Below are 21016 nucleotides of genomic sequence, written 5' to 3'. Positions count from 1 at the left end.
CATGTGGGTTTAACCTAATCCAAGGTTTTAGGTGGATTTAGATCTGGATCCCAAGGAATGTCGGGCCTTGGTGGAGACCTAGAGTCAAGATGATTCGTGATGGGAAAACATCAAAGCTGCCATCTTCTGACCACCCCAAACATGTCCTTGTTGAAGCTGCAGGCTGCTTAACCCCTGCTTGGCTACAGCCCGTGGTTGCGGAGAGGTCGGCCTCTCCTTGCAGTCCTCTCTGAGCCTCTCACCCACTCAGGGAGCTGACACCCCCTCCTTTGGGCCCTATGGACCCTCAGGGCCTCACACCCTCGACTGCTGCCAGGAGGGCTGGCCTGGGCTTGCCTGCCTGCTCATGGCTTTCATCCTGCCTCTTCCTGAGCATCAAGAACCAATAAAGATTTGTTGAATGGACAAAAACTGATTTTACTTCAGCTGGTGAGCCTCACAGAAAGCCACTTCAAAAGAAGAGAATTTGGCTGGGTGCAGTGGCTCATGCCTGTAATCTCAGCATGTTGGGAGGCTGAGGCGTCCAATCACTTGAAGCCAGGAGTTCGAGACCAGCCTGGCCAACATGGTGAAACTCCCGTCTCTACTAAAAATACCAAAATTAGCCACGCATGGTGACAGGCACCTGTACTCCTAGCTACTCAGGAGGCTGAGGCAGGAGAATCGCTTGAACCCAGGAAGCGGAGGTTGCAGCAAGCTGAGATTGCGCCATTGCACTCCAGGCTGGGCGACAGGGCCAGACTCCATCTCAAAAAGAAAGAAAAAAAAAAACAGCTGGCTAACACAACAGACAAACCAGGTGGTCAGTGATCCCTGTTTTTTGCATCTTTTAAATATCACTATTAAGAGGATCCTTGTAAATAAGATTTGATTTCTGATCTGCCCTATCCCTTCCCTGCCTTCATTAAAAATGAAAATCTGTACAAAACTCATTAGAAAATCCCTTCATTAGCATCACTGCACTGCTGGCCACACCCCGCATCCACAGCCCTTGCCTCAACCAGACAGGAGCTCTAACCTCCCCAGGTTGGGGAGGCTGGGGCGGGGTCCTGCTCACCCGAGGACCCCCACAGCCGCATCAGTGACTGCCTCCTGAACCCTTCTGTGGGCTCCGTCTCACTGTGACCTGGAGCCCAGGCTTGGCCTCTGATTGGCACAGGCTGCGTGGGGTTTGGACCCCAATGAGAACAGGGTAAAGGGGAAGCACACAGGAAGGGCTGGAGGGCAGCGGACAGCACCTGGGGCCACAGGGTAGTGACGCAGGCAGAGCCGGGCAGCTCAGTAGCTCACTTGAGAGGCAGCTTAGGACAGGTATGTGGCCCCTGGCCTGTGTGTCCACTGGGATGAGTCAATGGGCCTCCTGGGGCCTAAGTGACACAATGGGCCAGTCACTTGCATCTGGTGACCCTGGAGTGGTGTCCTGGGCATTGAGCCACATGTTTCAGGGACACTGTCATATGGAAACTCACGATACCCAGGAGTCTGGACTTGCACCCGCACTTAAAGAGAGAAGGAATGCCCTCTCAGCCATTCTGATGGTATTTCTTACATTCCAGGAAATCTAATGTATGTCTGAAATTTCTAAGAAGGCAATGTGTTTGTCCTCTGGGACTCAATGGAGATTAAAGATAACCCCAAAATTGGCCGGGCGCAGTGGCTCATGCCCATAATCCCAGCACTTTAGGAGGCCAAGGCAGGAGGATCACCTGAGGTCAGGAGTTCGAGACCAGCCTGGCCAACACGGTGAAACTCTGCCTCCACTAAAAATACAAAAATTAGCCTGGTGTGGTAGTGTGTGCCTGTAATCTCAGGTACTCGAGAGGCTGAGGCAGGAGAATCGCCTGAATCTAGGAGGCAGAGGTTGCAGTGAGCCAAGATCAACATACTGCACCCCAGCCTGGGCAACAGAGCAAGACTGTTTCAAAAAATAAAGAAAAAAGATAACTCCAAAATTTATCAAAGACATTAGTGAGTAGAAGTCAGTAATACATTTGATAGTGACTAAAATCCCCATTCATAAGCAAGGCCCAGAGTGCTGCTGAATCTGCGGCCTCAGTTCCTCTGCCTGCACATTGAGGGGTTACACGGGCTGATGCCTCACTTTCTTTTATTTCAGTAAGTATTAATAGTAGTGGCTTCCTATCATGGGCTAAATTGTGTCTTCCCAAAATCTATCTGGTGAAGTCCTAACCCCCAGTATCTCAGAATGTGACTCTATTTGGAGACAGTGACTTTAAATGGGTGACACAGTTCAATGAGGTTGTTAGGGCAGGCTGTAATCCAAAGGACTGGTGTCCTTCGAGGAAGCGGTGAGCAGGACACAGACACATACAGAGGGAGGGCCGTGTGAGGACACAGGAAGAAGAGGGCATCTACAGGCCCAGGAGAGGAGCCTCAGAAGGAGCCCACCCTGCTGACACCTCGGTCTCAGACTTCTGGCCTCCGGAACTATGAGGAACCGGTGGTTGAGCCACCCTGCCCCTTATACTCTGCTCTGGCAGTCCTAGAAAACCAATACGTTGCCACAGCCTGGCTTTGTGGTGCTGATTTCATAGGTGATCTCTGATTTTTTTCTTCTGATGGTGGGGGCACGGAGTCTCACTCTGTCACCTAGGCTGGAGTACAATGAACGGTCTCAGCTCACTGCAACCTCCGCTTCCCGGGTTCAAGCGATTCTCCTGTCAAACTCCGGAGTAATCCCTCAGCTGGGATTACAGACGCCCGCCACCACAACCAGCTAATTTTTATATTTTTAGTAGAGACGGGGTTTCACCACGTTGGTCAGGCTGGTCTGGAACTCCTGACATCAGGTGATCCACCCGCCTTGGTCTCCCAAAGTGCTGGGATTACAGGGGTGAGCCACCGCGCCCGGGTGATCTCTGATCATTATAACAACCCCAAAAAGGAGGTATCATGGTGCCTTTGAGCTGGCTCAGGTCACCCAGCCAGAAACCCAACCAGGTTGGTCCACCTCCCCAGCCCTTGTCCTTCCCGGGGCCAGGCTGGCTGCTGTCCGTGCAGACGGTACACAGAAAGTAGGTGCTCCACACGGGCATTCTGGGGTTTTCACTATTATTTTTATGATGATGATCAGCATGACCTAATCTCATCATTTATTCCTTTTTTTTTTTTTTGAGTTAGAGTTTCGCTGTTGTTGCCCAGACTGAAATGCAGTGGCGCGATCTCAGCTCACTGCAGCCTCCGCCTCCCAGGTTCAAGCGATTCTCTGGCCTCAGCCTCCCAAGTAGCTGGGATTACAGGCGCGTGCCACCACCCCCAGCTAATTTTTTTTGTATTTTTAGTAGAGACAGGATTTCACCATGTTGGCCAGGCTGGTCTCGAACTCCTGATCTCAGGTGATCCACCCACCTCGGCCTCCCAAAGTGCTGGAATTACAGGCGTAAGCCACCGCGCCCGGCTTCTCATTATTTATTCTAAGCTTACACGGTCTCAGAATTTTCAGAGAGCTGGAGTCAATGTAGGGAGAGAAGAATAAAAACGGTCGATCCAGATGTTGGCTGCTGCAGAAGCTGAAAAACCGGCTGGTGAAACGCTTCACTCTGCGCCGGCTCATTGGCATTTTTGGGGTCTGTAGGTGGTCCGTGTTTCCACTCGCAAAGCTCTTTAGTCACATCATCTCCTTTGCTCCCCCACAACTGTCCCCCCTTTTTTAAAAGAGAAAACTGACTTGCCCACAGCTGCCTAGCTGTGGCAGAGCAGCTGCAAGCCCAGATCTTCTTGCTCCCAGCCCAGTGAAAGAGACACATACCCCGACAATCACAGAGTGGCACAGGAAGGGTGAGCCAAGGCCCGGTGCCAGGCCGGTGCCAGGAGGGAGGCAGGAGTCACCCACTGCAGCACCCGCAGCCTGGATGGATCCGGGCCTGGGTGTCCAGCCTCTCCCGAGAGGTCTGGCATACACTGTCCCTTCCTCCCCCACTTTTCTCTAAAGGAACATTGTTCCAGTGAAACAGTGGCCACTGGCAAACGTACCTGCATTCTTTGGATTCCGTAGCATATGGCAGCGAGCAGTCCTTCTGATGAGTGGCCATCCGGTGTCCGTCCGCACAGCAGGCCTCCAGGAGGGCATCAGCGTCCACTGTGCAGGGAAGAGAACAAGCTGAGAGGTGGCTCACCACTCAGCGGGTGGAGGGCCCTCCCAGATGCACCACCAGGACACGCACATCCTTCTGTCTTGACGACAGCATCAGGCTGGGGGCACATCCCTTAGTCACTCTGCAAACCAGTACTGAAAACCCCACCAGACCCCAGCTGCGAGTCCACACCCCACTCCTTCCTAGAAGAAAGACCTGAATCCTCCCCCATCTGAATCCAACTTGGACAGGGCTGCGGCTCAGCCCCTGAGATCCAAGCACACATGGATCCCTGCTCCAGCCACATGCTGGAGATGCTGATGCGGTCCCTGTCCAGACAGGGTCCCTGCCTTCACAGTCCAGTAGGCAAGAAAGGCAGCCCCTGATGACAGAGGCACGGCCACGCTGCCGGCCAGCCCAGCCCAGCAGGTCAGGGAACAGCCGACATGACTCTTTCCAGAGGAGAGACTGCAAACAGGGAGGGGGTTCAAAATGCAACGAGCTGAGTCAAGTAAGAAGGAAGAAAAAAAGAAAATTTTTTTTGAGACAGAGTCTCTGTCGCCCAGGCTGGAGTGCAATGGCGCGATCTGAGCTCACTGCAACCTCCACCTCCCAGGTTCAAGTGATTCTCCTTCCTCAGCCTTCTGAGTAGCTGGGATTACAGGTGCCCACCACCATGCCTGGCTAATTTTTTGTGTTTTTAGTAGAGATGGGGTTTCACCATGTTGGCCAGGCTGGTCTGGAACTCCTGACCTTGCGTGATTGGCCAGCCATGGCCTCCCAAAGTGCTGGGATTACAGGCATAAGCCACCGCACCCAGCCTAAAAACCACCATTTCTAGACCAGCTTCTGTGACCCACATCCGTGTTTTCTCCTTTAATCTTGGGAGCAAAGGGGCAGGAGGGGGGACATAAGCCTCAAGCTACAGATTGAGGAAACCGAGGCTGGCGATGGTTTCTGCCCTTGACTTACCACAAGATCCCCTCTTCCACAGAAACGGGGACCTGTGAGAAGTCTGGTGAGGACAGGACTGGCAAAGCAGAGAGCACAGGTTGAGGAGTAACCGCAGCCTGGCCATCTTATCTCCCACTCGCAAAAAGGGCAGATGAAAGGATCACACTCCAAGCAGCTGGCCCACACCCTCAGAGCCAGGCCACAGCCCAAATGAGCTGGGCACACAGGCCCTTGTGCCCCATGCCCCAGCCCAGGCTACAGCCCCAGTGGGCACCCTCCCAGCCCCTCAGCTCACGGAAGGGAGAAGACCCCATTGTGCCCTGAGGGAGGAGCGGCCGGGTGCCAGGTGCCCACATACTTGGCCCTCATTCTAAAGGACTCACATGCCAGAAAGCATTAGCACGACAGCCCCAGCTGCTGGGCAGAAGGTCACCTCTCGGCAGGATGTTACAAAACTGGGCTTTAAGAAGCACCACTTTTCCTTCCTAATGGCTTTCCAGCCCCTAGAGGGTAAATCCCACTGGGCTTGGCAGCGTTCCCGCACACACAACTGTGGGTGCCCTGCCTGAATACATTCTTCTTCCAGGCTGGGCCCTCGGGGTGGCCCAGAGGGCGGCTGCTGTCTGCTGGGTGAGGCAGCACCTTGCTAAACCACCCTATCGGTCATCAGCCACTGTAAGCACTTCTAGACTATGCGTCCTTCAGATGCTCCATCCCGTTCTCAGCAGGGGAGGAGGGGAAACTTGCAGAAACATTCCAGAATGGATAAGGTCAGTGCACAAATGAGCTAGGGCTCAGCCAGGCCATTCCACAAGGCCAGGAGGAGGGGGGTCTCACCTAGAACCATGTCCCCCAGTGACAACTTCTGGGCTTTCCCTTTTCCCCAGGGCTTCCAGGAAACTCAGAGCTGCTTTCTGCAGTGCAAGGTAGACCCACCCTTCTGACTCTCACCCGGCTCCCCGAGGCTGGCAGGAGGAGTCCTGCAGTGGCGTGGGTAAGGGTGAAGGTTCGTGCCACAGCAAAGCCCAACAGTTTCCAGCAGCCTGACCACTTAGCCCCTCTCCCACCTCAGGTGTCCCCTCTCCAGCGATGCTGTTCGGTGAACGTGAGATTCACCAGGAGGCAGAGCTAATGTCAAGTTGTCCGGAGTTGCCTCCCAGCACCAGAGGAAAAGTCATCAGGAGTGACAACCATGTTATCATGGGGATAACCTTGAATGTTCCCATTCACTCATTCATTCATTCTTGCTCTAATTCATTAAGAAAAGCAAAAGCACTCACTAAGCCAAGGACCTTATCTGTTACAGACGAGACAGGCCGTGGTGCACTCCTGGATGAACACGATGTGATCCAGCCATGTGGCCTGACAGCGAGGCTGCTCTCCCCTGTGCAGCCAAGCCCAGTTCCCATCTGTCCCCATACCCCCTTCACCCTTTCTGCAGCCAACCCCGGTTCCCATGTCTGTCCCCACACTCCCTTCACCCCTTCTCTGGCCAGGCCCACTCAGCCCCCACCTGCAGTTTCACCCTCGTGTCTTCCGCAGCCCGTCTCCTATCCTAGCCCACCTCCCATGCCCTGTCACCCTCTCCTGGCCGCCTGCCTGCCCACCCTGCATAGCTCGGGTGCTCCTCTGCTCCCATATCACCCCGTGCCTGGCGCATGTCTCCCCATCCTCCAGAGCCCTGCCTGCCTGCCTTACCCTCATAGCCACAAATGTCTTGAGGGCAGGCTCTGTCTCCTGTCCTTGTATACCCCCGGCATCCATGCCAGCATGTGGCAGCTACAGAGTTGAGTAGAAACAGTGTAAGCTTTGGAGCCAAACAGCTTTTGGTTCCAATCCCAGCTCCAGCACTTTCTTGCTCTCTAACCCTGGGCAGGCAGCGTCGCCTCTCTGAATCACAGCTTCCCCAGTGGGAAAACGGGGCTTGCACTGTCTTCCCAGGGTTGCTGAGAAGAGGGATGCACTTTATAAAGTTCCAAGCACACAGAAAGTTCTCTGTAAACAGTGGCTGGAGGATTAAACCGTCGAAGGGGATTGACTTATTGAGGCTCATAAGAAATGGGGGAGACACAGCGGGGTGCTGGTGTGCGGAATCCCCCGCAGGTGAGCTGTGGCCCCAGAGCCTCCTTCGGACTCTGAGAAAGGAAAACACAGGGAAGGGCAGGCTCCCGTAGCCCTGGGAATTTTGCACCCAGAGCTGCAGAAACGGTTTGGAAATGCTTCCTGCTGGGGAGTCTGGGTACTGTGAACCTCACTCTTAGCAGGACAATCAAATGTGAAGTCCTTTGGTCTTCCGGAAACTCAGAAGGCAGCTCCCATGTTCTGAGCAGCCCCAGAGCTGAACTCTGCAAAGCAGGGCTGTCTGGGGGCTGTGCCCGAGGGGAGCTGAGCTCACCCCGTCATTAGCCAAGGGAGAGCTGCTGCACAGCCCCATCAGGGAGTCCACAAAGAGCCGAGCAGGGACCATGGCCAGGCTGGATGGCGACGAGGCAGAGGCATGGGGAGGGGACCCCAAGAGGTGGACGATCATCCTCACTGTAACACTCACCAATCAATTGCCGGGCCCTGACCCACAAAGGCCTACAGACAAGGCCCCTCTCATTCACCGGCTGTCACTCCTCAACCCCTTCCACTCATTCTGCTATCATCCTGCCTGGGCTCCAGATGGAATTAAGAATAGAGGAAGCCGAAAAGCGTCAAGTCACCAGTGACATGAACATACATGTTAAGGTGTCCCTGCTCCCACCCAGGCTATGCTGCACCCACAGCAAACCAGTGTGTGACCAGCTCCTCACAGGGCTCAGTGGACATTGGAGGCCCCCACGCCCTCCTGCCCAATGCTCTCACCCACGGCTCCTGGGCCCTGAGTTCTGGCATCAGGCTCAGTCCTGGCAGCCTCCAACACTGTTCTTTCTTGCTCCTCCTGAATTAAAACCTCCTTCGGGGCCAGGGATGGTGTCTTCCTCCTCTCACTGTCCATGTCGCACCTGCCCATGCCCAGCACAAACGTCACGGCTCAGTAAGCACCAGTTAAACAGAGCCAGAGCAAGGGGCCTGATCTGCAAGACCACTCTTGACATGCAAAGGCTGCTGGGGCAAGATCCTCTGCCCCCATAAACAAGCCTCCTCCTCCTCCATCGTCCCAGGGGGTGGAGGCAGTGACCCCCAGGAAAATCCCGAGGGGCTGGAGCCCACCCACACAAAATACGGGGCTGGTTAGAATTTCAGCAAAAGCCAGGGATGAGCTAGGGGTGGGGGAGTGGCTGAGGCTACAGAACTGCCAGTTTCTTAGCCTTGGAGATGTGCCTCGATTTTCCTAGTGGACTCAGCACTGGTTACCTCCCACCCATTAGAGGAAAACTGAGCTTCAGGGAGAAGAGGGGCCTGGCATCATGGCTCCAGATGCCAACAAAAGTACTATCTGCAGCAGGTTAAAGATGTGTGTAGCCCACACAAGAAAAGGTGTGTCATTAACTTGGGTTCCAAAACAAGGGCACCGACCTCTTTACAAGCTTACCTTGGGACAGGGCAGGAACAGGTTCCCTGAAGCACAAAACCACCTCCGCTCCCACCCCTCAGACATATCCTTTCCAAGACACATTCCGATTAGAAACGGAAAAAAGTTGTCTCTGTCCCCTTTTAAATAAACAAGCTTGGCCAGGTGTGGTGGCTCACGCCTGTAATCCCAGCAGGTCGAGGTGGGTGGATCATGAGGTCAGGAGTTCGAGACCAGCCTGATCAACATGGTGAAACCCTGTCTCTACTAAAAATATGAAAATTAGCCAGGCGTGTGGTGCACGCCTGTAATCCCAGCTACTCAGGAGGCTGAGACAGAAGAATCGCTTGAACCTGGGAGGCAGAGGTTGCAGTGAGCCAAGATCACGCCACTGCACTCCAGCCTGGGCGACAGAGCAAGACTCCGTCTCAAAATAAAATAAACAAGCTTTACTCTGGTTATGAAAAGAAAGGCCAGTAAGGCACGTATGGTGACCCAGGACAAGAGTACCTATGAGGTCCCTAGAGGAGTTAAATTTGTAGGGAATTTGTCAGAGACAGGAAGGAAAAGGATGGGTGCCACAGGCTGGTGGGGAGAGGACGGGGAGTTAGTATTTAACAGTTTGGGAATATGAAAAGTTCTGGAGATGGAGGGTGGTGATGATTGTATAATAATGTGACTGTATTTAATACCATTGGACCGTACACTTAGAAATGGTTAAAATGGGCCGGGCGCAGTGGCTCACGCCTGTAATCCCAGCTACAATTAGCCGGGTTTGGTGGGGTGAGCTTGCAATCCCAGCTACTCAGGAGGCTGAGAGGCAGGAGAATCACTAGAACCTGGGAGGTAAAGGTTGTAGTGAGCAGGGATTATGCCACTGCATTCCAGCCTGGGCGACAGAGTGAGACTACATCTCAAAAAAAAAAAAAAAAAAAAAAAAAAGGAAATGGTTAAAATGGCAAATCCCATGTGATGCATATTTTACCACAATAAAAAGTATATCTTTTCAGCAAAATAATTTAGTGTTTGTTGGTCATCTTATAACATCCTACAGTAGGAAAGCAATCGATGCTTTGCCCGTTGACTTACTTGCCTTCTTCAATCAATGTTGTTTTCATGCGTAATCTGAACAGTGTCAAGCGAATTAATTTAGTAGATTGTATTTCAGAATGTTCTGTACAGCAGTTTGACAGTGTATGCAATGGTTTACATGGCAAGCTATGAAACTTCAAATGAGACTTAAAATGTTCAGTAAAAAATAGATTGCAACTTTGCAACCAAAATAAAGATGACTTAACAACAACAAAAGAACAACAACAACAAAAAGGCCAGGCATGGTGGCTCAAGCCTATGATCCCAGCACTTTGGAAGGCAGAGGTGGGAGGATTGCTTGAGCCCAGGAGTTCAAGCTTGCAGTGGGCCACGACTGCACCACTACACTCCAGCCTGGGGGACAGGGGGAGACCCTGTCTCAAAACAAAAAAACTAAAAACAAAAGAACACCCTGAGGATCACAGCTCCCCCGTGTGTCCTGTGAGGGTGGGGCGATGGGAGTGGGGAAGGGCCTGGGGTCCAGCCCCACCCTGGCTGTGCCTCCCGCATCCCTGCAGGGACTGCCAGCTGCTCATTTGCCTGGGGATCGGGTCACCTGTGGATATCCAAACACCGGGTGTCCTGAGTTTCGCTGCCCCATCACACAGGCTGGGGACCATCTGAGGCCCACAGAGGCACCTCCCACCTCACTGTCCTATCCACCTGCTCATCAAGTCCTGCCCCATGTGTTGCCTTCTCAGTGCCTGCCCAGGACTCTCGGCCAGGCTGGGGTGGGGGCAAAAAGGGGACTGGGGCTAACAGATCCCCCACGCCAACTCCACGCCTCATGGGTACCAAGAGTTCTGCGGGGGTCGACAGCATCCAACCAACTGCCTGATCAGTCAGGCCCCCCACCTTCAGAAGGGTGTCAAATCAAGGCCATTTGTACACAAACCCTAGGGCAGCTGAGCAGCCCTGGAACACCGTGAGTCAGGAGGGTAATGTGGGCCAACCGAAGCCACGCCTGCTTCTTCCATCCCAGACCACCAACAGCTGTGAGCAGCTCTGAGATCCAAAGATTACCTCTGACCAGTCCCACACTGGACACCCACCCAAGCAGAACAGGCACTCGCTGGTAACTCGACACTGGGCTGTGGGGGATCAAGAGAGAAGCAGGGCCTCAGGGGGCCTGGAATCTTCTCTCCCAGACCATTTCCTGTTGTTTCGGAGGAGTTTCAATCAACCAGTCTCAATCTGACCCCTGCACCTGACCATGTGAGTCAGATCCAAAGCATAATATTAGATATAAACCAAGAGCAAACTCTCGCAAAATCTCGTTAACCTTCAACTCAAATGTTCCCAGGGAAGGCAACGCTGCTGGTTAAAACTGCTCAGCCTTGAATCCAGCTCCCTCCCTTACTAAGACTCAGGGAGGCTCACTTCCTTCATCTGTAAAAATGGGGGAAGAGGCCGGGAGCAGTGGCTCATGTGTGTAATCCCAGCACTTTGGGAGGCTGAAGTGGGCAGACATCACTTCAGGCCAGGAGTTCGAGACCAGCCTGGCCAACATGGTAAAACCCAGTCTCCACTAAAAATACGAAAATTAGCTGGGCATGGTGGCGGGCACCTGAAATCCCAGCTACTCAGGAGGCTGAGGTGAGAGAATCACTTGAACCCGGGAGGCAGAGGTTGCAGTGAGCCAAGATAGCGCCACTGTACTCCATCCTGGGTGACAGAGTGAGACTGTCTAAAAAAAAAAAAAAAAAAAAAGCCAGGCATGGTGGCTCACGCCTGTAATCCCAACACTTTGAGAGGCCGAGGCAGGTGGATCACCTGAGGTTGGGAGTTTGAGACCAGCCTGACCAACATGGAGAAACCCCGTCTCTACTAAAAATACAAAATTAACCAGGCATGGTGACGTATGCCTGTAATCCCAGCTACTCGGGAGGCTGAGGCAGGAGAATCACTTGAACCCAGGAGGCAGAGGTTGCAGTGAGCTGAGATCATGCCATTGCACTCTAGCCTGGGCAACAAGAGCGAAACTCTGTCTCAAAAAAAAAAAAAAACATGGGGGAAGATTGATGAGATAATCCAGGAAAAGTGCTTACATTAGCACACTGACCACAGGAAAAAACAGAAGCTTCAAAATTAAACAAAAGGAAAAGTTATCACACCAGGATTGGGAGAACATTCTTTTTCAAAGGAACCACACACTCCTCCAGGCTGACACGGTGCCCGATGGCCAACACGCCACCACGTCCACCACCTCTCTTCAGGAGAGAGACATGCCTGTCGGAGTAACTGGTGCAGATGGATGGAGCTGGCTCAGTTCACAGGCCTCAGATACCGTTTGTTGCCTGGGACAGCTGCTAAAACTAAATTTTTTCCAGGTGAGTTAAACCTCCATAAAGATTATGGTGTAGATCAGCGGCATGCCCCATGTTCCAAGGCATGCAGAGAAACACAGGTCACATGGCCTGCGGGGACCATGCCCTGGACACCCGGGAAGGATATGGCCACGTGCTCTTTCTAAGACTACAGATGCTCAGAGAGATTCTGTACCACTCCTTGGGTGGAAGCTTCCAGAATGTCAGCCTGCTAGCTGTAAACATCGCAGAAGCTTTGGGCAATGCCTGATCCCATTCCCAGCAGCCTGTGAGCCACGAGGATCTTAATTCCCAGGTTGCTGATCAAGCAGACTGTCACAGAGGGGAGACTGGGGGCTGGGAACCGGGAGGCCTGTAGTCTGCTTCTGATCTCATGGTTGAGAGTTTTCCCACCTGGAGCAAGTCCGGGCCTCAGTTTTTTCATTTATAAACTGAATGGAGGATTTGGCCTGCAGTTAAGAGCAGGCTTCCCAAATCCCACCCTGTGTAAGGGCATTGCTCTGGCAAAATTTCCACTGGGTTGCAACAAAATAGGGTGAAAGCAAAGCAGGATCCAGGGACCTCTACGAAGCCGGCCCGATTCCATCTACAATACTGTCTACAATACAAGACCGTGTCCTTCCAAAATCCGGGGCATTAAAATGTCCCCTACCTCTGTGAAGTGGTGACGAGATGGTGGTTGATTGGGTGTCTGTTTTTTATTTTAATATCCTCATCGGGCAAATGAGGATATTTTAAGTTGGCAAAGCTCTGTGAATAGCTAGGGATGAAGTAAAGGCCTGTGATCAGAAGCCAGCCTCAATTTCCTTGATTTCCTCTGCTCAAGCTCAAAAACTCAGAGGCAGCTGAGGGCGTCAGGAGTTTTGAAAAGTGAATGGGAGCTTGAGGCTTCATCCTGTGTGCCTCCTGGACTCACCACACAAAAGGATCATGCCCCCGCCCCACCTGCCCCATAGCATTGTCTAAAGCTACAGCAAAGAGTTGGAGTGGCCTCCGTGGTGTCCAGAACCAAGGAACCGAAAAGCCTGAAATGCAACAAGATGTCAACCACAGAGACCCTGATGGAAAGTTCCAACCAAACAGGACTGGGCGACTCCACCCAACCCCCACCTGCACCCTGCCCCTCCCGAGTAGCTGGGATTACAGGCGCCCACCACCACGCCCGGCTAATTTTTTGTATTTTTAGTAGAGACGGAGTTTTACTATGTTGTCTGGGAAGCCACCAGGGGTCCAGCCAGATTGGCCTATGTCCCTGCATCCCTTACAGTTCCAGGATGAGGACAGACTCGTGTCCCCTCTTCAAGACCACCTGGCCTCTGCAGGAGGAAGCAGGGCGAACTGGAGCCTGCTCTTAGGGCTCCTGGCCCCATCCCCAACACAAGACCTGACTGTGTCCACTGCTGAGCCTGTTCCCAGCATCTGTCATGGAGATGACAGGGGTCTTGGATGGTGAACCAGCCGGGAGGAGGCAGCAAGAGAGAAGGAGCAGAAGGTACCTCTCTGGGAAGGCGAGAAGCATTCTCCCCACAGTTCCCTCCAGGCAGCTCTGGCCCCGGCAGCAACTTCCTACATCAGCCCAGTGCACAGAGGGGCATCCTCATCCTTCTGCAACATCCCACCCTGCTCCAAGGGCCTCCTGGGCTTCCAGGACGCATCTCCCCTGGTGTTCCTCTCACCCCTCTGGCCACCTGTCATGCATCCTCTGCACCTGGCATTTGGAACCTGGAGCTTCAAAGGCTGGAGGGTCCCAGGACGCTTGCTCTCCTCAGGCCAGCTTTTTCATGCCACACCAGCTCAAAGGTCCCTTCCTCCAGGAAGTCCTCCCTAACTACCGCCAATGCACACACATATGCATATACACACGCATGCACATGGGACAAATATGTTTTCTTTCTTGCATGGTCTCTTTGTACTCTGAGCTTCCCAGCACTTAGCACAAATAATTAACTCTGTACTTAGTGCCATGAGTCTGAGCCAGACACTGTCTCATTCTGCCTCCTGCCCCCATGCCTGCCCTAAGCAGTCATTCAATAAATGTCCGTGAATGAATGAACGCACAAATGATCTCACATGATCCTAGGTATTCTATAAAGTGGGGGCAAAGAGAGAATCACCAAGTTGCCCGAGGCCATGCAGCCTCTGCAGAGGCAGGCTTCAGATCCAGCTCTGACTGCAAAGCTCATACACACCCCACCATCACACTCCAAAGGAAACAGGCATCCCCCCCTGAACTAGACTTAAAGATTCAAGTCTTCTAAAGGTGCGTGAGGCTGGCTGGGCGCGGTGGCTCACGCCTGTAATTCCAGCACTTTGGGAGGCCAAGGTGAGCAGATCACGAGGTCAGGAGTTAGAGACCACTCTGGCCAACATAGTGAAACCCCGTCTCTACTAAGAATACAAAAAATTAGCCAGGCGTGGTGGCGGGCACCTGTAATCCCAGCTACTTGGGAGGCTGAGGCAGGAGGATTGCTTGAACCTGGGAGGCAGAGGTTGCAGTGAGCCAAGATCACGCCCGTGACAGGGCGAGACTCCGTCTCAAAAAAAAAAAAAAAAAAAAGATACGCGAGGCTGTCCAGTGTGCTGGTGAGGGGTATGACGTCAGGGCCAAGCTGCCCAAGCTCAAGTCCTGCTGCTGTCACTTAGCAGCTATGCACCCACAGTCTTGCTACCTGAACTCTCTGGGCCTCCATGTCCCCTCATTGATGAGGGGGACAATGACAGCACCTCCTTTGCAGGGCTAGGGTGAGGGTATAGCTAGGTAACACAGGTGAACTGGGGCAGGGGTGGGGCAGGAAGGTGCTCGAGTCCCCGTGCTGTGGGGAGACCATGCTGGGTGCACAGGTGTTGGATTTCCATCCTCAACCTACCGCACGCATCAGTGACTCTCAGAAATGGCACTGTGCAGGTCCACAGAGGAGCTCTAGGCCAAAACAAGAAGCCGGGCTTCATACCTAGGTAGCAAAACTCACAGGAGCTTTTCACTCCAGTGGGTAACAGGATCCAAAATGAAAACAGGGCCAGGCGCAGTGGCTCACGCCTGTAATCCCAAAACTTTGGGAGGCCGAGACGGGTGGATCACTTGAGGTCAGGAGTTCAAGACCAGTCTGGCCAACATGGTGAAACTACATCTCTACTAAAAATACAAAAATTAGCCGGGTGTGGTGGCGCATGCCTGTAGTCCCAGCTACTCAGGAGACTGAGGCAGAAGAATGGTTTGAATACAGGAGGTGGAGGTTACAGTGAGCCGAGATCACACTACTGCCCTCCAGCCTGGCCGGCAGAGTGAGACCCCGTCTCAAAAATAATAATAAAAAATAAAAATAGGTTCAAAACAACACTGGATCACCTATTTCGTAGGGCTGCTGAGAAGATGACATTCGTTACTAAATGTAAAGCATTTCACCTATAATAATTACCCAGAGGACACTCACATCTTATAGTGAAGGAAACAGAGGCAGAGAGTTTGTGGGTGTCATCGAGATCTCTCCAGACACTTTCAGAATCGGGACCAACACACAGCTTCCTAACCCCCTTCTCATGTTGGCTCCACACAGTGTAGTAACCCGCAAATAACCTGTAGGAAGCTATGGCGACTGGTGCCTCGCTCCCTCCCACCCCAGCCTCTAGTTAGGACCACTGTGGGGTTAAAGGAGGTGGGGCCCAGCCCCAGCCCCAGCCCCGCTCCTCGCTGGGTGACTTGTGGCAGATGACTTAGCCAGCCCTGAGCTCCCCTCCAGCCTGAGGGGGTCTCCTATCCCAGGGAAGCTGACACAGTGGTTCCCCCCTCCCACCCTGTTTAGTTATAGGGCCACATGTGAGATCATCACAAGGAAACTGGAACCATATGGGGCCTACGAAAGGATTCATTCATCAAACTGTTATGATTTGCTATTCTGCAAAAGGAAAATCTTGTTGTATAAAATATGCTGGCAAAATAACTACATGCCCTCTTAGAACTGTTCTAATAAACTTCACCTGGAAGGCGGCCCTGACCAGGTGCCCAGTGCTCAGAGCCTGGGCTTAAAGTCTCACCAGGTCAGGGAAGCTGCTGGAGAAGTCTCTAGACAGCACAGTCTCCCCCAGTGGTGAGGAGGGGGTGGAACTGGAAGGAACTGGAAGTGGGTAGAAGGAGGGGGTTTCCCTGGAAGTCTCGTGTTTTCTCTTCCTTCCAGGTATTTGGCCCCGCCATTTCCCCTGCCAGGAACACCCTTTCCCCCATCCTCCCAGCCCTACCCACAGACTTAGCCACTGCCTTTTCCTCCTTAGGTTCCCAGTTTGCACGCCGCTTCCTCTGGGAAGTCTTCCCTGACTCTGCCAGTAGGGCTCAGTTCATTTTTCTGGATCTCCTAGTTGCATGAGGGGGAAAAACTGGGTCTCTCTCCTTTCCTGCCACATCCACAAGTTATAGAGCAGTGTCTGGCACTGAGCTGTCCCTTAGTGAATGAATGACTGAAGGGCTAAGAACACCACCTTTCCTGACACGGGTTTGGCACTGACGACTACCAGTCCTATAGCCCCATGGGGCCTTCTGCTCAGCGCCTGGCTGGGAAACTCAGTAGTAGTAGAATGTTCAGAGGCATCTTGGGGAAAACGATTCTGGGGTATTGGCAGAATTGCGCTCTTCCCGCGCTCCCCTCACATCAAGCCCCATCTCCTCCAAGGAGCCGCCAGGGAGCCCCCAAGGGCTGCGAAGGCTCCTGGTGCCAACACTTCCTAGAGAAGGGGACAACAGGAATAATAGCTAACATTAATAACAGAGCTGCCAGCCGGCGCGGTGGCTCACACCTGTAATTCCAGCACTTTGGGAGGCCGAGGTAGGTGGATCACCTGAGGTCAGGAGTTCGAGACTAGCCTGGCCAAGATGGTGAAACCCCATCTCTACTAAAAATACAAAAATTAGCTGGGCGTGATGGGCGCCTGCAATCCCAGCTGCTGGGGAGCCTGAAGCAGGAGAATCGCTTCAACTCGGGAGGCGGAGGTTGCAGTGAGTCGAGATCATGCCATTGCACTCCAGCCTGGGCGACAAGAGCGAAACTCCGTCTCAAAAATAAACTAAAATAATAATAATAATAATATAGCTGCCATGGTAGACACTATCCTATGTTCTCTCTCTTAATCCTCAAGACAACCTAAGTAGGTTTTTGTTCCCTTCATTTTATAAATGAGAAAACCACCAAACCATCTCATGGCTTTTTCTGATGCAAACTGATTTCTAGTCTCACGAGGCCCGTGGAGCCCTCCAGGACCTGAAGATGAGTCAGCCGCGTGCCCCTACTCCTGCCCTACACACCTAACAGAGGTGGCAAATGCAGCCCTGAGTAGGGGGGCCCTCAGCAGGGCCAGGAGCGGGGCGTGAGCCAGAGCTGTGGGTGCTGCAGGAGAGGCCCCAGCCCTGACCCCCATGGCACAGAGTCTCATCTTCATGCATTCAGTGCCCTGGCCCCCACCTCCTGACCGGGAAACTTCCAGGAACGGCGGCACAGAGTCTCATCTTCATGCATTCAGTGCCCCGGCCCCCACCTCCTGACCGGGAAACTTCCAGGAGCGGCGGCACAGACCACATGTTCAAGCCAAATCCTCCCTGGCCTTTGTTCTCCCTCCCAACTTTCTTTTAATCAGTCGGAAACGCTGCCCGGCTGCAGCCAGAGGCCAAGAAAGCCTTGGAGAAAACACAATCGTCTGTTCCTAACACCTCCTCCTCTCCACTCCCTCCCACCCAGCTCTCAGTAAAGCCCAACGGGACGGACAGACACAGGACAGACAGGCGGCTCCTCTCGGCCGTTTGGCAAGAAAGATCAGCGCCCTTCTCCATTTAAGTGGCCGTCGCCAAAGGAGTTTCTGCAGATCAGCTAACAGGCTCACCATCTGCGGCCCCACAGCTCTCTGAGAGCAGGGGCGGTGCCACTTGTGGCCTTACATACAGGGCTTCGGGGGCCTCACAGCTGCAGATAGGGGCCAGGCAGTCTTCAAAAGCCCCTTCCCAAACTGTACCAAATTAAACCTGTTGAAACTCAAAGAGACTTCTCCCCAAAAGAAACAAAAGGCCCACAGGACATCCAGCTGCTTTTATCGAAGTGTGCAATTAGGAGGCTTTTTTAAACCCTTCCAATTACAAACTTCTCTGTGGCTCAGCAGTGAGCCACACTGGGCCCGCAAGTCCTGGGGTGTTCATTCAGTCACACACACATAGGGAGAAATTGTTCGCAAACCGTAGACAGAAAAGAACGGTGAGAGGGAACGCAGAGACTCCCGGGCCAGGGAGAGTTTTACCACGCCTTCTCTCAGGCCCTCAGCTTCCTCATCGACACAATCGGGGCCTCTGAGGCTCCTTCCTTTTCTAACAGGAGTCTCGGATGTCCCACCCACCCATCACCCAGGGCCCCTCGGGGTTTTCCCTCCAGCTGGCAGCCACCCGGCCTGCTGCTTGCTGGAATGCCCTCTTCCCGCGCTCCCCTTACATCAAGCTCCATCTCTTCTAAAGAGCCTCCAGGGAGCCCCCAGGGGCTGCGAAGGCTCCTGGTGCCAACACTGAGCTCTGCGCCTCCCCACACCGTCTCCAACCCCAGGAGGTGCCCAGGCCGTGCCCAGCACCGCCTGAACAATCAGAGCTCCACAGGGCTCTGCTGCAGCGAGCCAGTCAAGAAAGCTCTGTAGAGCTCAGCTCCCAGCCTCCCCTCCCCCTCCAGCCCCCTTCAGCCCCCTTCCTGGAATCCCCCAGTGAGCATTAGTTGGAACAAGTGACCTTTTGACTAACAAAGGCGGTCACCAGAGGTTAAAAGGAACTCAACTAAACCAGGGATTAAGACTCGGATTCTGAGGGTGGTCTAGGGCACTCCCCTGGACCTGGGCCACTGGAGAAACAAAGACGCCAGGACTGCCGGGCCTGGCTAGTGGCTCTGAGAAGCCACGGGTCAGCAGAGAGGTCACAGGTCATACCTCTGCCGCCCAGCAGCTGCTCTGATCAGAGGACCTCGTGGTAGTCCCCCCAGGGACCAGGCCTTGAGGGTTAGAGGGGAGAAAAGCGCAGGCTGGGTGGGCACTGTCCCGGAGCTGTCAGTCCCAGAGTTGGGGCCTAAGGTCTGGGCCATCGATCAGATCTGCTCTTGGAAAACTCCATCCCCCTTGCCATTGGTGGAAGTGACCAGTCCCCAGTCCCCGCTGAGCACCGAGCCCGGCAGAACCACTGCCTTGGGGCCTCTGTCCCGGGAGGGAGGCAGGGAGGAGGTGGCCAGGTCCGCATCCCCTCCATCCTCCCAGCTACGCCCCAAAAACCTCCAGGCTGCTCCCTGGCTTTCTCATTTCTTCCTCTCCAGCCCCTATCCCAGGACCGCTAGTGTCTCCTGGGGAAAAGACTGCTTCCCACCCTCCAGGCTCAAGTTTCACATCCGCAAGCTGGGTACAACAGCTCCTACCTGGGGGTGGAGGCGGGAAGCGGTGAGGAAAGATAGCCGAGGGCGCTTCCAGCGTCAAGTGCAAGGCGCCCTGGGCTCGGTAACCCCCAGCCAGCGTCCCCCAGCCCAGCCAGCGCCCCTGAACCCCCAGGGCCCGGGATGCGGCCCCCGGAGCCGGCTGGATTTGCTAGGACTGGGGTAGGACGGTGTGTTTGAGGGGTGGGGGAATCCAGTTTTGAAACAAGTCCCCAGGCCGGGGAGGAGATGAGGACCGGAGCTGGCCGTGGGGGAGGGGGGCGTCGCCGGGGCCTCGGCGGTGACAGTCCGGGGGCGCCGCGCAGGGCAACGCACGGACTCCGAGTCCCCGTGGTTCCGAAACTCGCAGGGAGCGCGAGGCCGAGGGGGTCGGGACCCTAAGCTGGGGCGGCGGACCCGGGACGCCCCTACCTCCGGCCGCCAGCAGCGCAAGGCCGCCGAGCAGCAGCAGCGGAAGCGGGACCCGGCGCGACGGCGCGGCGCGCTCCATGGGCGGCGGGCGACGGGCGGTGGGCGGCGGCGGACAAAGGCGCGGGCGCGGTCCTGGGGCAGCGGCGCGGGCTCCACGCTCCGGCCGAGCCTCGGCAGCCAACGCTGGGCCAGGGCCGCGCCGTTCAATTATCCCGCCCGGGAGGAGGGCGCGGCGGAGGCGGGGCCGCGGGTCTCCTGGTCCTCCCTCCCCGGCGCCCCCTGCCGGGACCCTCCCTCCCCGGACCCCGGCTGCGAGGGGCGCGCGCCCACGGCTGGGGGCGAGGGCCTGGATCCCAGACTTCCCCGGAGGGGGCACAGAGGGGGCGCCTTCGGGCCAGATGCCCCCAGTCCTATCCCCCAACACTCCGTGAAACCCGATCCCCTCCTCCCCCCACCCCCTCTCGAGGGGAGGGCTCAGGATCAAAGGTTATCCCCGCCCGACTCCGCGCGGAGGAGCGGGGACCCGGGCCTGCAGTCGGAGGCCTGGCTGCTGGGGGGGACTGGGGCAGGCCTTACCGCCAACCCCGCACCCTCGGCCGGGAGGCTGCAGGTCGGTGGCTAACCCCAGGCGTGTCCCGGGATGGGACCCGACTCTGCCCTCAGAGACAGGGACAGTCGGGCCAGGCCAACAACCAACCAAAATCCCAACGTGTGCTGGGCTCACCCGGGACACCAGGGCCGGAGGGAGAGACCCAGGAAGTCACCGAGGCTGCAGAGGAGGCAGCTTTGGCGCTGGGCCTGCGGGAGCCTCTTGTATAGGAATTCATGGCTACCGGGGTTACTGAGGATGAATTAGTCTTTGGAACCACAAGTAGATTTATTTTCCAAAGAAGAAAAATAAAATGGTGCAGGTGAAGATGCGGAGGAACTGGATGAGACGCATAGGAACGCCACTGAGCAGCTCAAAGCGGTGTCCCTGTGAGTTCACCATGGACCCCTTGAGCCACCAACGCCCCGCCCAGCCTTACACTCAGCAGAAACGCATACAACATGTGCTCCAAAAGACAGAAAGACATGTAGGAGAACGCCCATAGCCGCACATTCATAATTCCTCCAATCGGGAAGTCCAGCGTCATCAAGGCAGATGAATATGGTGGAGTATTCGGGCTTAGGAGCACGACAAACGGAACAGGAATGAATGATCCGCAACTCACA

The 21016-nt window shown here is 54.7% G+C and overlaps 1 protein-coding gene across 2 annotated transcripts in view; it reads right to left on the bottom strand.

Annotated features, from left to right (window-relative positions):
• FBLN1 (fibulin 1) overlaps positions 1-20059 on the bottom strand; it is a 99775-nt gene extending 79716 nt beyond the window's left edge. Inside the window, exons 1-2 of one of the 2 annotated variants that reach the window (XM_016939389.4) lie at positions 19802-20059; positions 3994-4099 (exon numbers count right to left, since the gene is read on the bottom strand). In XM_016939389.4, the coding sequence (XP_016794878.1) occupies positions 3994-4099; positions 19802-19880 (185 nt within the window). In that variant the 5' untranslated portion in view covers positions 19881-20059. The remainder of the gene's footprint in view (positions 1-3993; positions 4100-19801) is intronic. The other variant, XM_016939387.4, reaches the window with a different exon arrangement.
• Between the last annotated feature and the right edge of the window lie 957 nt (positions 20060-21016).

Source organism: Pan troglodytes, chromosome 23 (assembly GCF_028858775.2).
Source record: "Pan troglodytes isolate AG18354 chromosome 23, NHGRI_mPanTro3-v2.0_pri, whole genome shotgun sequence".
Lineage (NCBI taxonomy): Eukaryota > Metazoa > Chordata > Mammalia > Primates > Hominidae > Pan > Pan troglodytes.
This window is presented reverse-complemented; position numbering and strand designations above follow the sequence as displayed.